This window comes from Meleagris gallopavo, chromosome 4 (assembly GCF_000146605.3).
Source record: "Meleagris gallopavo isolate NT-WF06-2002-E0010 breed Aviagen turkey brand Nicholas breeding stock chromosome 4, Turkey_5.1, whole genome shotgun sequence".
In the NCBI taxonomy this organism is placed as follows: Eukaryota; Metazoa; Chordata; class Aves; order Galliformes; family Phasianidae; genus Meleagris; species Meleagris gallopavo.
In genome coordinates this window covers 43,887,693-43,901,918 of record NC_015014.2, presented here as the reverse complement: position 1 = coordinate 43,901,918, position 14,226 = coordinate 43,887,693, and the positions used below count along the sequence as shown (strand labels likewise).

The 14,226-nt window shown below is 33.6% G+C and overlaps 1 protein-coding gene across 1 annotated transcript; it reads left to right on the top strand.

Annotated features, from left to right (window-relative positions):
- Nucleotides 1-1,629: 1,629 nt before the first annotated feature.
- On the top strand, nt 1,630-12,435 carry TUSC3 (tumor suppressor candidate 3). Its single transcript, XM_019614848.2, has 4 exons — nt 1,630-1,779; nt 3,368-3,508; nt 4,169-4,309; nt 12,320-12,435. Exons 1-4 carry the CDS (start codon nt 1,645-1,647, stop codon nt 12,416-12,418), a joined length of 516 nt encoding a protein of 171 aa, XP_019470393.1. The 5' UTR covers nt 1,630-1,644; the 3' UTR covers nt 12,419-12,435.
- Nucleotides 12,436-14,226: the final 1,791 nt, after the last annotated feature.

The following is a 14,226-nucleotide window of genomic DNA, read 5'->3' as shown; positions in this document are numbered from 1 at the left end:
ATGAAAATGGTCCTGCTTTAATATAGCAGGTTCTACGGAACAATGCCCTACAGATACTACTTGATTTTACAGCATTCCTTTGATGTTGTCTGACTGCCCTCTTCAGGATGACAGTGAACATGTTAGTCTGCTTAATGTTGATATGTGGCTCTAGAAGCAACCAATCCAACACATAATCCATTATCATTATTGCAAATTTAACCTGTTGAATAACCTGTTTTAAGTTGAAAGTTGTATTCAGTCAGTAAGCGTGAAAGTTGAGTTGTGTTTTGTAAGATTTATTTTTTAAGGGGTGGAGGTTTTTTTTCATGATACATTTTATACAACAAAAATTTATTCCTAAATACAAGACAATTCCACTGGAGTAGTGTGCAATATATATCGTGCCTAAGGCTGGTCTCAGTTAAGAACAAATGGGAGTGAGAGGTAGTTTTTTACAATACCTATAGTTTTCTTCCTTTTCACTCTCAAAAAATGATATTTTAGTGTTCAGTGCAGAGTTTCTGTCTTGAAGCTACAGTTTTTAATTAAAAGGTATTCTTTGCCATCATAGATGTGGAAAATACTGCTATAGAATAGCATTTTGAGAAAAGCTGCAGAATACCTTTTATACTGCTTTTGCATCTAACCGTATGCAAATAAAAGTTGCCAACTATTGGAGTGTTGGTTTGAGGTTTACAACAGATGCAATTAATATGATTAATCACTAAAATGGAAGTAGTTACTGACGGAGATGTAAAGATGAAAGTATTGCAGGGATCCTTCCAGGTTGTTTTCCTTTGCTTTTTATTGAATTATTTGATATGGATTTATCCTGTGGAAGAATTTGTTTTATATTTCTGTCTGTTGTTTTGTGGCTCTTCTCTGTGGGTAAGGATTCCCAGTGTTTCTTTTACTTTCTTCTCAGTGCAGACATGACCAGGTTTAAAACAAATGAAGCAACCAAACCAAAACAGAAACAACCAGAGCTATGAGAAAAGCCAATAGAAGCCTTTCTTACAAATACAAGTAGTAATAAAAATGACTTTGTAGTGATGATGGAAAGCATTATGTAATGCTGTTACATTGTGGAAAACTATCTTTTATCACTTCCAAAACATTTTATAGAAATAATCTTGAGCATTTTTCTGTTACTTACAAACCTCCTGTCACTTTAATTGCTTCCCCAATGTTTAACAGTTTTTTTTTTTTGGCATATTGAATAGAGATTTTTTTTCAAAGCTTTTTCTATGCATTTGCTGTTTTTGAAAGAATACTGTAGTCACATTTCTTCATGATTTTTCCAGTAGTTTCAGTATTCCCATGTCCTCTTCCTCAAATAAATCCTGGTATTGTACTTGAGGACTATGTAAGTGTCTCCATGCATAGACGTGCTTGCAGATTTTGGTGATGCTTGCCACTAAGGCCACTCCTGAGGTTTTTGTGTTTTCTGAGGCTTTTAAATGTGAAAAAGATCTGAAATGTTTCTGCTTTTAGTTAAAACATTTGTAATTTTAGAGAAGGCAAGTATGAACCAGAGGTGTATAATGAGCTGAGACTTCTTTTAAAATTGATAACATGGATGTTGAGAGTGATATTGCAACAGGAATTAACTGCTGCAGCTGGATAGAGTGTCTCTTTTGCCAGTGAACGTCACATGGATGTATGCTTGTTTCTTTTAGGCAAGCTAATGAAGAATATCAAGTTCTGGCTAATTCGTGGCGCTATTCGTCTGCTTTTTCAAACAAGCTGTTTTTCACAATAGTGGATTATGATGAAGGAGCAGATGTTTTTCAACAGGTAAATGCTGCATATTGTAAAACTTTCTTAATATTATTTACTAATGAATGGACACTAGAAAACAATTATTTTCTTAGATACACACACCTGTATGCACTTCATGTGTAAATTCATTCTAGTTACAAATAACAGATGCTGAAATTTCTGTGACTCTAACAAGGGCTGCTTATGCAAGTAGCTACTTCTGGTATTTTCCAAGTGTGGTTCATAATGTTTATTTATAAATTAATGATATTTATGCAAAATTTCATCAGCCCATTGGGGCAAATGTAATACAAAAAACATTTGTATAAAAATTTCCTTTAGGGAAAAAAAGTATTTTAAGACTTTTAGTTCACTTTATATGAGAAAATATTCTTCAAATTTAGAACTCTTTGACTGGAAGTTCTTCAGGCAAAATAAAATAGACTTTTGGTTTTCTGTATTGACTGTAAAGAGTGAGGAATCAGTTCCTCACTCACTTAAATTGAGTAGTCAAGAAAAAACACATTCCTGGAAAATGTTGCTAATTTCTGCACTGATATTCTGTTTGATATTTATCTGTTGACTGAGGCCAAAAGTGGAGATTAAGAAGAGTACCAAGTTTTGAAGCTCTCTATTTTGAATAAAATTTTCAGGGAAAATCTCTAATATTTAATTTTCAAAAATTTAATATTTTTGAAAGTTTAATTACTGTATTTCCTAAATATTTTTGCTTCCAATAGACATTTTGGAATATGTTCTGTTAAGTATGTTTGTCAATGGTTTACATTTTGCTTTATTAATTTTGAAATAACCTTTAAAAATTTAATTTTACATTATCCTTTATAGATACAATAATAAAAAATGTACTGTTTAATCTTGCCGTAAGTCACTGGTGCGTATCAGAATGGTCTGGTCCAACTTTTTACTTATGTAGAAGAGAGCAGCTAGAGTTTATTTCAGATTATGCGCATTTAAAATCACATAAAAGTTATGCCAAATTAGATAAAATGTGTAAGTTTTACGTCTGCTTCTGAGAAATTCAGTGTTAAGCACGAGACACCAATTACCAATGACTTTTAACATGAATTTTGGAATACTTCTGACCTTGTGCATATGTATGCAAAGCAGTACTGCTATAGTGATGCCGGAGGGAGGGGGGGGGGAAGGGGGGGGAAAGGAGGGGGGGGAAGGGCAAATCAACAACAAAAAAACTCTGTTTTGCTTTTTGACTTTTCCCATTTGTAGAGAAATGACAAAGCATCTGCAAACCAGCTTTCCCTAGGCCCTATATAATGATGTCAGAAGGTTTCTGTCTCTCTCTAGTTTCTAAATCTTAGCAAATATTGTGTTAAACTATTTCACAACAGCTCTTTTATCCTTTCTAAGGATATTTTTATTTAGATATTAGTTCACTAAGGAAGTGGGCTGTTTTTTACTTAGATGAAAAATCTTTAAATATCAGGTAATTTCTAATGATAGAATCAGTTCTGTACTTGATTCGATAATGTTTTGATAATGTGATAGAAGTCATTTTGCAGGAATGAAACAAACAAGTTAACATAAGAAATAAACATCTTTAGGTATGAAGTTACTAACTTTTTTGCTGTTTTTCCTGGTTTTATAGCTTAATATGAACTCTGCTCCGACTTTCATGCATTTTCCTCCAAAAGGTAAACCCAAGAGAGCTGACACATTTGACCTGCAGAGAATCGGATTTGCGGCTGAACAGCTAGCAAAATGGATAGCTGACAGAACAGATGTTCATGTAAGTTAACAATTTTAAAAGTTGGAGCCAAATGTATGTACCTTGGTAGTTTGAGACAGGCAGATGATAAATGTCTTCTCTCCTTAATACCCGTTTTTCTCTTGAACATGGAATCTTGACAGCATTAAAAAAAAAAAAAAATATATATATATATATATAAAAGGAAAAAAGTAAGTAGTCATGGTAGCTGCAGTTTGAAGATTGTTCTTCTTTGTAAATTATATGTGGTCTTTTCCAGATGAAGTGGTGATATTGTGATAATTAGTTCTTAGTAAGTAGTATGTGCTTGCAATAAAAAATACAAAGTAAATAAATCCAAAGCAGCTGCTCCTAATTCAGACACAACATGCGTATCTGTTTAAAATTATAATTATTACAATACATTATATATATGCATTTTTATATGTCAGTTTAATTTTCTTAAGAGTTAAGAATGGAAATATTGTGTATTTAAGTTTTCAGATTAGTAGCAAATCATTAGTGGTTAAAAACTGTTTTCCTATTACCAAAGCTAGTACTGTTTCATCGTATTCATGGATACATTCAGTGATTGGTCTTTGTTAACACCAGACTTCAGTTGCTCATTGTTTGTCTGTAATGAAGGTATTCTCTGTGTGTGAATTTCTTTGTGATCTGTATGTTTGCACTTATCTTTTTCAGATTAGAGTGTTCAGGCCTCCAAATTACTCTGGTACAATTGCTCTGGCTCTTCTAGTATCACTTGTTGGTGGATTGTTATATCTACGAAGAAATAATTTAGAATTCATCTACAACAAAACTGGCTGGGCCATGGCAGCTCTGGTATGCACTTTTTCCATATGTATATGCTTTGAATTAGTTTCCTGTTTTAACGTGTTTTGTTACTTGCATAGCAAAGTAAGATCTGTCAGTACATACATCAGGGTAGTACTAACAGATGAAGATTCGCAACCTTAATCTTGAAGCTAACTTGTCAGCAGTGATTATCAGAAAATTAATGTTTTTCTACAGTTGTTAGCTGCAGATTATTGTTTGAACTTCAGGAGAAAAATATGTCTAATAGAAAGTGTTACTGATGTTTGTTATCATTCAACATGCTCTTTGTAAAAGCAGTAGTGTTACGGTAGGCTCAATGTGGATATTGATATCAGAGTATTGCGTTAGAGTAATGAAAGGTTAAGAAAATAAACAAAAATTTTATAGGTGTGTAAGAAAATGAAACAAAAACACAAAAACAGGAAGATGGAATTCTTGCATGATGGATTCACTAGTACTGTCCTTAACAATTCACTGTTAACCTGTATGAGAGATTTTACAGTGCTAACTATGAGGGAATTTTAAATCTAGCCAATGAATTGTTACAGAAAGTCAACTAAACCAAGGTCATAAATAAAGAACTAAGTTTGAATGTGCATTGGGCATAAACTGAAACAAAGTTCCAAATGAAAATGAGAAAATTATTAGGTTGAGAGTGACTGAGTACTGGAACAAGCTACTCAGGTTGAAGAGTCTCCTCTGGAGATATTCAAAACCTACCTGGACACTTTTCTGTGCAACCTACTGAAGAGAACCTGCTTCAGCAGGGAGGTTGAACTGGATGATCTTCAGAGGTCCCTCCCTACTCCAAAGATTCTGTGGTTGGTGGTTTGTTCTCCTGTGATTCAACAGTACAAGACAAAACACTACCTTCTTATGACACTCAGCTGATGAGCTCACTGACAACTTTTATTACATCAGTTCAAGGAAGAAGTTACCTAGTACTTGGTAGGTTGTAATTCATTTTGATCTCTAAATGATTAACAAGATCTTGAAGAGGGGTCACTGTTCAGAACTCTTTAATGTTTGGCTTTTGAATGCCACTGTTAAATAGTTGTTACTGATAATGCTGTTCACTCACATGCTATTATAGCATTTATTTCTTGCACACATGGATACATAGTATACATTCTTTTGTTTAAATGCCGAGTTAGTCTACCCCATACACTAAGCAAAGATTGAAATCCAAGATTTCATATCAACTGCCTGAAGGACTGAATTTAAGTTTCCTTTCAATTTAGAGAACCAAGGGCAGAATGTGTTCTTTGTTCCAGAATGTCATTTGGAATATGCTGAGCTGTAGCACAGAGTTTTCACAATTCCCTTCCAAAATAAATAAGTTAGTTCCATGTATTTGTCTAGATTACTGGTATTTATCAATGATAAAATCTGGAAAGTATCAGAAAACTTGTTTGATAAGGATATGTAGCAACTATTGGAATCTTACTTGAATATTTTGAGGTCACCTGTGTTAAACAATAATGAACACAGTAAAATAGATATTTGTGTCAAAAATCAAATAAAAATATGTAATCAATAGAATTTCCTGTGTTTACTGTGTTTAACCATGCACTGTGTCTGTGGACACAGCAATTCTATTCCAATTTCATGCCTCAGTGTTTCCTACCAGAAGCTTTATATTGGGAAGGGGGAGTGGGAGGAGTTGTTTTCCATCTAGCAGAGGTTAAAACTCAGTTCTTCAAATGAAGAATAATTCTATTACAATCTGCATCAAATAAATAGTTGAATACATAATTAACTTAAGAACTAAATTAAGGAAGTAAATGTATCATTTTTTTCTCAAAATATTTGCTGTTATCCCTAGGAGCTGCTTGACATTTTACATCTGTACGTAACTGTAAACTACAGCATAGGAACATTCTAATTACAGTGAACCAAGCTCCTTTGGAGAGAGTCACTGCCTAAATGTGATCAGACATTTAAAAAAAACCAACACAGTATTTGTGCCTTTCACTACTCATCATCCTACTGATTGCATTAATAGGTAATAGTAGAGTTTAAAGGGATAAAAATGGCATCAATGTGATTTTTTTTTTTTTTTTTGCTGTTTCAATACTACTTCTGGTACAATCTGTTTTAAAGATGAACAGCACTTGAAAGGATATTTTAGAAAAACATCTTATCTCAAAGTAAATAAGAAGATAGCAATTAACCATGACTTCAGCTATTTTTTTTTTAAAAAACATGTTTATTACTCTCTTCCCTTCACAATGTTGTCAAAGCCCTATGGTGAAAAGTGATGTTTGAGCAAAGTTTATCCAGTTACTGTGAGTCCTTTCAGTTTTAATCAAATCTATATGGACATACAAGTTAACGCTGAAATTTCTTTTGGTGGAGTCAGCAGGGAGTCTAAATTTCAGGCTTTGCACAGATGACCTCAGATCCTCTGTATGTTCTGTGAAATGACTAGAATGAGTCAGGATTCATAGAAATGAAAATGGACAGCCATTAATATATTGATTCAAAGATATGTGATTGCAGTTGTCTCATGTTGGTACTTTTTTTCTACCACTGGAATGTACTTTGTTTACTAAAACTTTTTTAAATGTTTTTTTGTTGTTGCTCTTTTGAAGAGCTTTAAATCTCTTAAATATTGGATAATTGCTTTTATTTGTTTTTAATGAAAAACTGACAGTGCATTTCTTCCTAAAAAATAGAAGAAAATTCACTCTATAAAGCGCTTCTATAAGCAGAAGAAAAAAGTACCAGAAGTGTTGACTAGATTTATATTTGATACAACCGTCAACAGCAATGAGTTGTCTTAGAAATAATATTTTCAGCAGTATTTTAATTGAAAATAATTGGAATGCCATTTTTAATGGCACATGTAATGGTTTTGATAGGCTCAGAATCGAGAGAACTTTCAACTCATGCATTGATTCCAGCTCCAGTTAACAGAAGACTCAAATTAGTTTTGTCCTCAGCATTAAATAGAACAGTAGCAGTGCAATTAGCTGTTTTCATTGCCTTGTGGAATCACCACAGACTCAGTAGCACCTTGTATGCCTTAGGCATTTTTACTTGCAACATTACCCAGAAGACTTCTAGAATGGCAAATGCTGGTGGTTGAGTACCTAATATTAAAAAAGATATCTTTTGGAATCACACCCCAAATTTATCCCCTATATTATTTTAGACTTTAATTCAATTCTTACTAATCATCCATGGATATTTTTCATTCTATGTGTAGTGCAAAAATGAGGAGGGATTTAGACTTCAGTCCTTAGATATTTGCAGAGTCATTCATTTTATACTGATAACAAAAAGCAATTCGGGTTCTTGTCAAGACTCTTCATTTCTTAAGCAGGGAGTAAAAGGTCAGATGGTGTAAGCTGAGCAAATTTCTAACATTTTAGATAAGGAATTGCTACATTTGAGACAACGGTTCTAGTGCTGAGAAAATATTTGTTCAATTGACTAGAATGTAGCAATGGGAGAGCTTTTCAAAACAGTTTATTTACCAGATTGTCACCATGCTTTTCTGTATGTAGTTTTCAGTTTCATTTTCGATGTGTATTTCAGTTTTGCCTATGGTGTCTGAGAGGGCAAAGTCTGTGTCAGATTCCAAGATACCTGCCTAGGAATTGATTCTTCTGGACAAAGAATGTCAAATCACTTGAATGAGAAGATGAAGCATGTATTTACTGTTGTCTTAACAGTTAGTGATTATGAGAGATATGATCTGTGCCAATACACTGCACAGTGCTTATATTGTATAGTACATTCATCATCAGTTACAGCTCCAAAAAAACTTGAAGGCTGCTATTAACTTCCTTACCTCCTCCTGGAAAGGAGGATAGATAAGCAATTTGTTTTATTCCAGGATACAGAAGGAAAAAATCAGACTCCTATACAGGGGAACTCCAAAAAAAAAAACAGCGACTAATGCAAGTTATTAAAGTATTTTTTTTTTCCCCATACTTAGAGGCTTTAGAGATGCACATCACATTTAAAGATACAGAAATGCCTTCTCTTTGCTTGTGTACTGTAGTTCCTGTCCTTGAAATGTCTGTGCCTTGCTAGAGATTCTAAGTGATGGATTGCTCTTTAGAAATCGAGTACAAATCCTGCAACCTTTATTGAGTGCAAAAGCAAATTTAAACTGGGTAGAAGGGATTAAATTTCTTTAGAACAGTGGTTGTGAGTTGGATAAAATGTGCAAATCTAAAGTAATTATAGAAACTGGGTACAGAACTGGCTGCCTGGGTCTCCTCATTTTTGAAATTGGGCTTCTATTTTACTACATTTATAAACGAATCTAGAATTTTCTTATTTTTTAATGTATTATAAAATTATTGCCATGTTTTGGGATCTAAGCTTGTACAGAGATTTAATCAGCTGCTTTGCGTTGTATCTGCCAGTAGGAAGTTTTATTTTGAAATGGCCTTTTAAGCCTCTAATAATTTTATTAAATAAACTGGCAGATCGCGTTAAGCAATGCTTATACCTCTGAAGATGTAACACATTACACCTAAATCATTTGACAAAATTTTGACGGTTTGAGAACAGTAGAGATATTTTCTCTATATACTTGTAAGGTTGCGTCTTACTAGTACTTCAGTGTTCTGGAGGAATTCTAGATGCTTAGTTACCTTGCGTCTACTCTTAGGAAACTTTTGGTACACACAGGCGCACCACTGGTGAATTCAGACCCGTTCCCTCTTATCAGAACTACACCTGAGATTTTTCACTGTGAAACCATTGAGAAAGACCCCCATTTGCAATTTGTTTACAAGGTTCTTGAGCAGACAGACCTGTTTATATATATGGTGTACTTATGGTAGTTGAGGTGCACTTTGTTGAAACCATCTTGTGGATATTTAGTCCTGGAACCGTAAAGAGTTGAAGCAAATTATTGGTCCTTCCCCCTCTCTGTACTGCTTTTGTTGATCATTCTGTTCCACACTTTGCTGTTATCATTTAGATGCAGAACAAGGTAACTAGATCAAGAAGCTCCTAAAATAGCTAAATCCTGAGCTCCCCTGATAATTGAGGTGGCATGTAGCTGGTAAAATATTTTGGGAGTATGATGAGGAGAAAGAAGGGGGCAGGTGTATGAAAGGACTGTCCTTGGTGAGGTGTGAGTGGTACAGTAGAACTGCTAAAGGAGGGACTCTACTCTGCCTGGGTAAATGGAGTGGTAAATCCTTTTAAGTTTGTAGAGGAAAATGCCTCAGCTTTAATCTTCTTTCTACACTTTTAATCTTTTCTACCTTGACAAAATCCAAGAACACTGGAAAGAGACGATTTCTCTGCATATGAGTTTTTTCATTGTAATCAATACCGTACAAAACTTTAAGGTAAATATGAAGTCATTAATCACACGTTGCAAGTCATTCATAGAAATGAGTTTGTAAAAGATTGATCCTGAGAAACATCAACTCACAGTAATAAGAGCTGTAGAAAGTTTGGATCCCAAAGCATGGGATCATGTGGAAACCAAGGGATTTGGAATGCTAAGCACAGGATATCATGCTATCTGTAACATGTGCATCAGTTCTAAAAATAGTGGGGTATATTTCAAATAAGTTTTACAAATATTAGAAGGCTGTAGATTCCAATTATAAATACTGTGGAACAGTACCTCAGTGATAGCAACAAGTGAATATGGAATGGAGCAAAATAAGCTTGAATGTCAAGTACTATAGGTAGAATACTGAATGCTTGCTTTAGGAATATGATGGAAATACTGAAGTATCTAAAGTAGATTAAAAGGTTCTTCCAGTATTTTCTCCTAGGTATTTTTTGTTAGGTGCTACTGTGTCGTGAGGCAATTTATTTATACTAGCAAACATTAGAGAGTTTCAGTAATTTGAGAGAATTCTTAGTTATGAAGTATATAATTAATAAAAACTGAGTTTTTTTTCATGTTTATGTATGGAAACAGATTTGGCTCAGGAGACTGTGAATTAAATACATTAATTTAAGAATAAGTAAAATGATCATTTTCATTAAAAAAACTGTTCTTTTTTGATGTTTTACTTTCCAACTGCGTAACTCTTTGGTTTTCATCTCTCTCACCTCACTTTTCTTACCCTCTTCAGTTTCTACACTTTTGCCTTCACATAAGCTATCTATTGTATGATTTGTCACCAAAATTACAGTGTAAATTCCCAGCTAAAATGATTTGCAAGATGTTTCTCTTTGCCAGTAATTGAAGCATATAGTCTTTTCACTTTATTGCATATTCATAATTAAAACATAATCTGTTTGCTGATAATCACTACCAGTATGCTTTCATCTGCCATATTAATTACAATACTGTTACACCCCAAGTCCTGTTATGTAAAAATGTATCACGCCTTATATTTAGAACTAAGAATTTGCTCTTATTGTAGTTGAAATCTAACAGCGTATTCTAAGAATTATTATTAAACCAGATATGGTAATTACATTAAAAAAAAAAACAACAACCTTTTGTTATTTTCTTTATATTGACAGAAAACTTTCAATAGTAATGACACATTTAAAATTGTTATGTACATAATTCCTATTATCTTTCCTTTCTGAATGTCATGGTTAGTCTTCTAGTTTTCTTTGGAATTTGAGATCTTTTGCTTTTGGTCTGGGAAAAGGGATTATTATGGTAAGCTCTTGGTGTTCTAGGTTCTTCGTTGGGAGAAGGATAATTTCTTCTTCTTTGCCCTAGGAACTACTTGGGGATACTTTAAAATTTTGTCCTTTATTCTGTGATCTGTAATTACACTTTAAATCAAAATTTACAGGATAAAAGGATGCATCTTTTCCCTTTGTTACCCCTAGGACAGGTATTTACCAGCTTCCTTGTCTCATTTCATTGTCTTGTTTCATTTCACTAGTGTCATCATGTGCCCCCTTCCCTACTATTCCGTACTGTGAATTGTGTTACTCCTTTTGATATCTGTGCTATCATCTCATGTCTGCATTACACCATTTTGTTGGTCATAGCTAATTCATCCTAATGAGAGCAGAAAAACAAAATTTTTGCACTACAGAAATCCTCAAAAGTAATATAGATTAGGCATAGCTATCTGATCTTTGTCTATAAAACCTGTCAAGATTCAGTCCTAAGTTGTTTGAGGTTGGTTCAAAGTGTATTGCTAGAGAGTCCATACTGGGCTCAAGAGCTATGGTGGCTTAAATTTATTTCATAAATGCATTCCTAATATTATTTCCAGAAAAGCTGAAGAGCTCCTCCCCATCTTTTTAGTAAAAAAACAAATTTATCTTCTCTGGTTTAGCAAGACATCCTAGTAAAAATAAATAAAAACTTTACACCTACTTATCATTGATATGACTGTACTATGCTAGGGGGAATATACATATACAGTAAAAATGAGAGTATATGTGGATGCTGGATTAATATATATTGAAGTTTTAAAATGATTATTTGTACTAATAAAACATAAACATTTACATATTTAGAAACATATTTATCAGAAACATAACAATTTTTCTCGTTTAGTAATCAGAAGGTATTACACTTTCCTCTTTAAGATTGTCATAATGACTACTGCTATTACTATGATTTTTGTCAATGTAGATTCTGCAGTATGACCATCCGCAAGTATTTGACAGTTTTCATAGATTCCTAACCTAGCTCCAGTAAAGGGCATTTCCTTTTCTGTTGTCACAACTATTGTATTTTGTCATGACTAAAATGAATCACAGTCATTTAGGACACACAGTGGGAATTTCTTAAATGGGTGGATAATTCGATTTTTTTCTGGTGTGTTTTTACATCGTTTCATTTACCTTATAGCAAACTGCTAAGCTAAAGATTTGTTGTAGAGGCAGAAATAACTTCAAGAAAGGTTGCAGAAATCTTTGTAGTTTTTGAATTGTAGTTTTCAGAATATTTGCAATAAATGCCTTCCACAGTCATGAGTGTTTTCTGCCGTATAGTTATGTAAATGCGACAATTCCAAGTACACATAAAGAGATGATTATTTCAAGTCAGATTCTGAAAATTTGCCTTTGTAAATGAATGACTGTATTGGTGTTCTGTTTTTCTAGTGTGTTGTATTTGCTATGACATCTGGTCAGATGTGGAATCATATCCGTGGACCCCCATATGCTCATAAGAATCCTCAGAATGGACAAGTGGTAAGTTAATTCTTTTAATTTTTTTCAGGGGGGAGGGAGAGAAAATTTCACTTACTACACTGAATGTGTGACTACAGATATTTGCACTGTATGATACTGGCTGGAGTCTGAAGTCTCAAATTCCAAGCATATTCTGTTACAGAATTTTTGGTGTTTTAGAAAATTCTACTGCCTCTGATTTGAACAATGAAATTTCGTAATTCTTTTATCATGCTCCCAGCTGCAGTGAATGTACTATAAAGTGTTTCATAGCACAGAGATTCCACTGCTCAGTGATAAATGGGTTTTGTCTTTTTGTAGAAACATATTCTCACTCAATGTGGAAAGCTTTTTTTTTTTTAACTTACACAAACGTTTGAGATCTATAACCTCTTCATCTTATGCATTTTAGTTAGAAAAGTTGACAGAAGAAGCACATTAAAATATTTGCCATTTTCCATTATATCTGTCAGATTCCTGCTGAATGTTCAGAAGTTTATGTAATGCTTTTTCTGTATTTCATTACTCCTTCAATTTAAGTTCTCTATCAGCTTCTTGGGAAGTTACCATTATCTGAACACTCCTGAAATTGATATTACATGCTGATTATGCTGTCTTTGAAAGAGTTTTCATATTTGCTCCTTTCTGCTCATAAATTAACAAACGTTCACCAGAGCTCACAAGGAGAAACTCTTTGCCTGCTTTGGGGCAGGGCAGGTAAAGAGGACCGCGTATAGTTTCTTGTACTCTTCCTTATTTACTGCTTTTCTAATAAATTGTTGTGAAACTTAGGCAGGAACCTTTTCTGTGCATGTATGGCATGTTCAGCCATGTTCAGCTTTGACAATCGCTAGTTAAAAGAGACTGGCTGATATCTTGGAACTTAAAAGAAATTTATTCTCTCTGTGTCTTAATTGGACTTGCAAAAAAAAAATGTTTTGATTACTGATCTGCTTTGTATCAGGAATATAACAACATACTGAGATCATAAAATGACATAATTCAATCTGTCAACCTTGTTATGCAGAAGTAGAGCTAGTAATGTAGTAAATAATCTATGTAGAACACAGTTCATGTGTCAGTGCTTTAATCTCATTGGAGCTGCCTTGGTCAGTATGTAAAAAGTCAAATTCTAAGAATTTAAAAAGATACAGGTAAATACAGGATCACTAAGCTCCTGATTAATTTAACATATCACTGACCAGTAGTGTTGCAACTTAAAGCTCTGATTTTTGTAAGTGCTAGAAGCTTAAGCGTTTTGCAGACCATTACATGACATTTTTTTCAAAAAAATGTTATTGAATATGTTCCTGTTTCATTTTATGACAGTCATCTATGTTCCTCTGAATCTTAAGTCATAAAGCTACTTATATAATGCTTCTGTAAGATGTATTGAGCCATGATAGTAATAAGCATTGTTTTTGTATTGTCTGCAACTGCAATTTTTATATGTGAATGAAATTTAACTCATTGCTTTATTTCCAGTGCTGGATACCAATTCCAAATTTACATGCCAATACAAGGATTTCTTGTATATAGTACTGACAAACTGCTTTCAATGATCTTAGCATTTAAACTCTTGTTTCCAAGAGAAGGCACAGAATAGCTCACCAAGCTTAGTTGTTTTATTGTTAGATTCAACTTCATAATTCTTAGCTTTTTGAATTTCCTAAGAGTTAGTAGTTCATTCTCTACTGTAGGGTCTAGTATGCTACCAGACTTTGAGAGGGATAATATTTTGTCTTTATCATGAGCTGTTTCTTGCTATCTCCATTTATTTGCTTTGTTCTTGTCATAATTTTAGTTCATACTTCAATTCTCTTCATTAAATGTCTTTA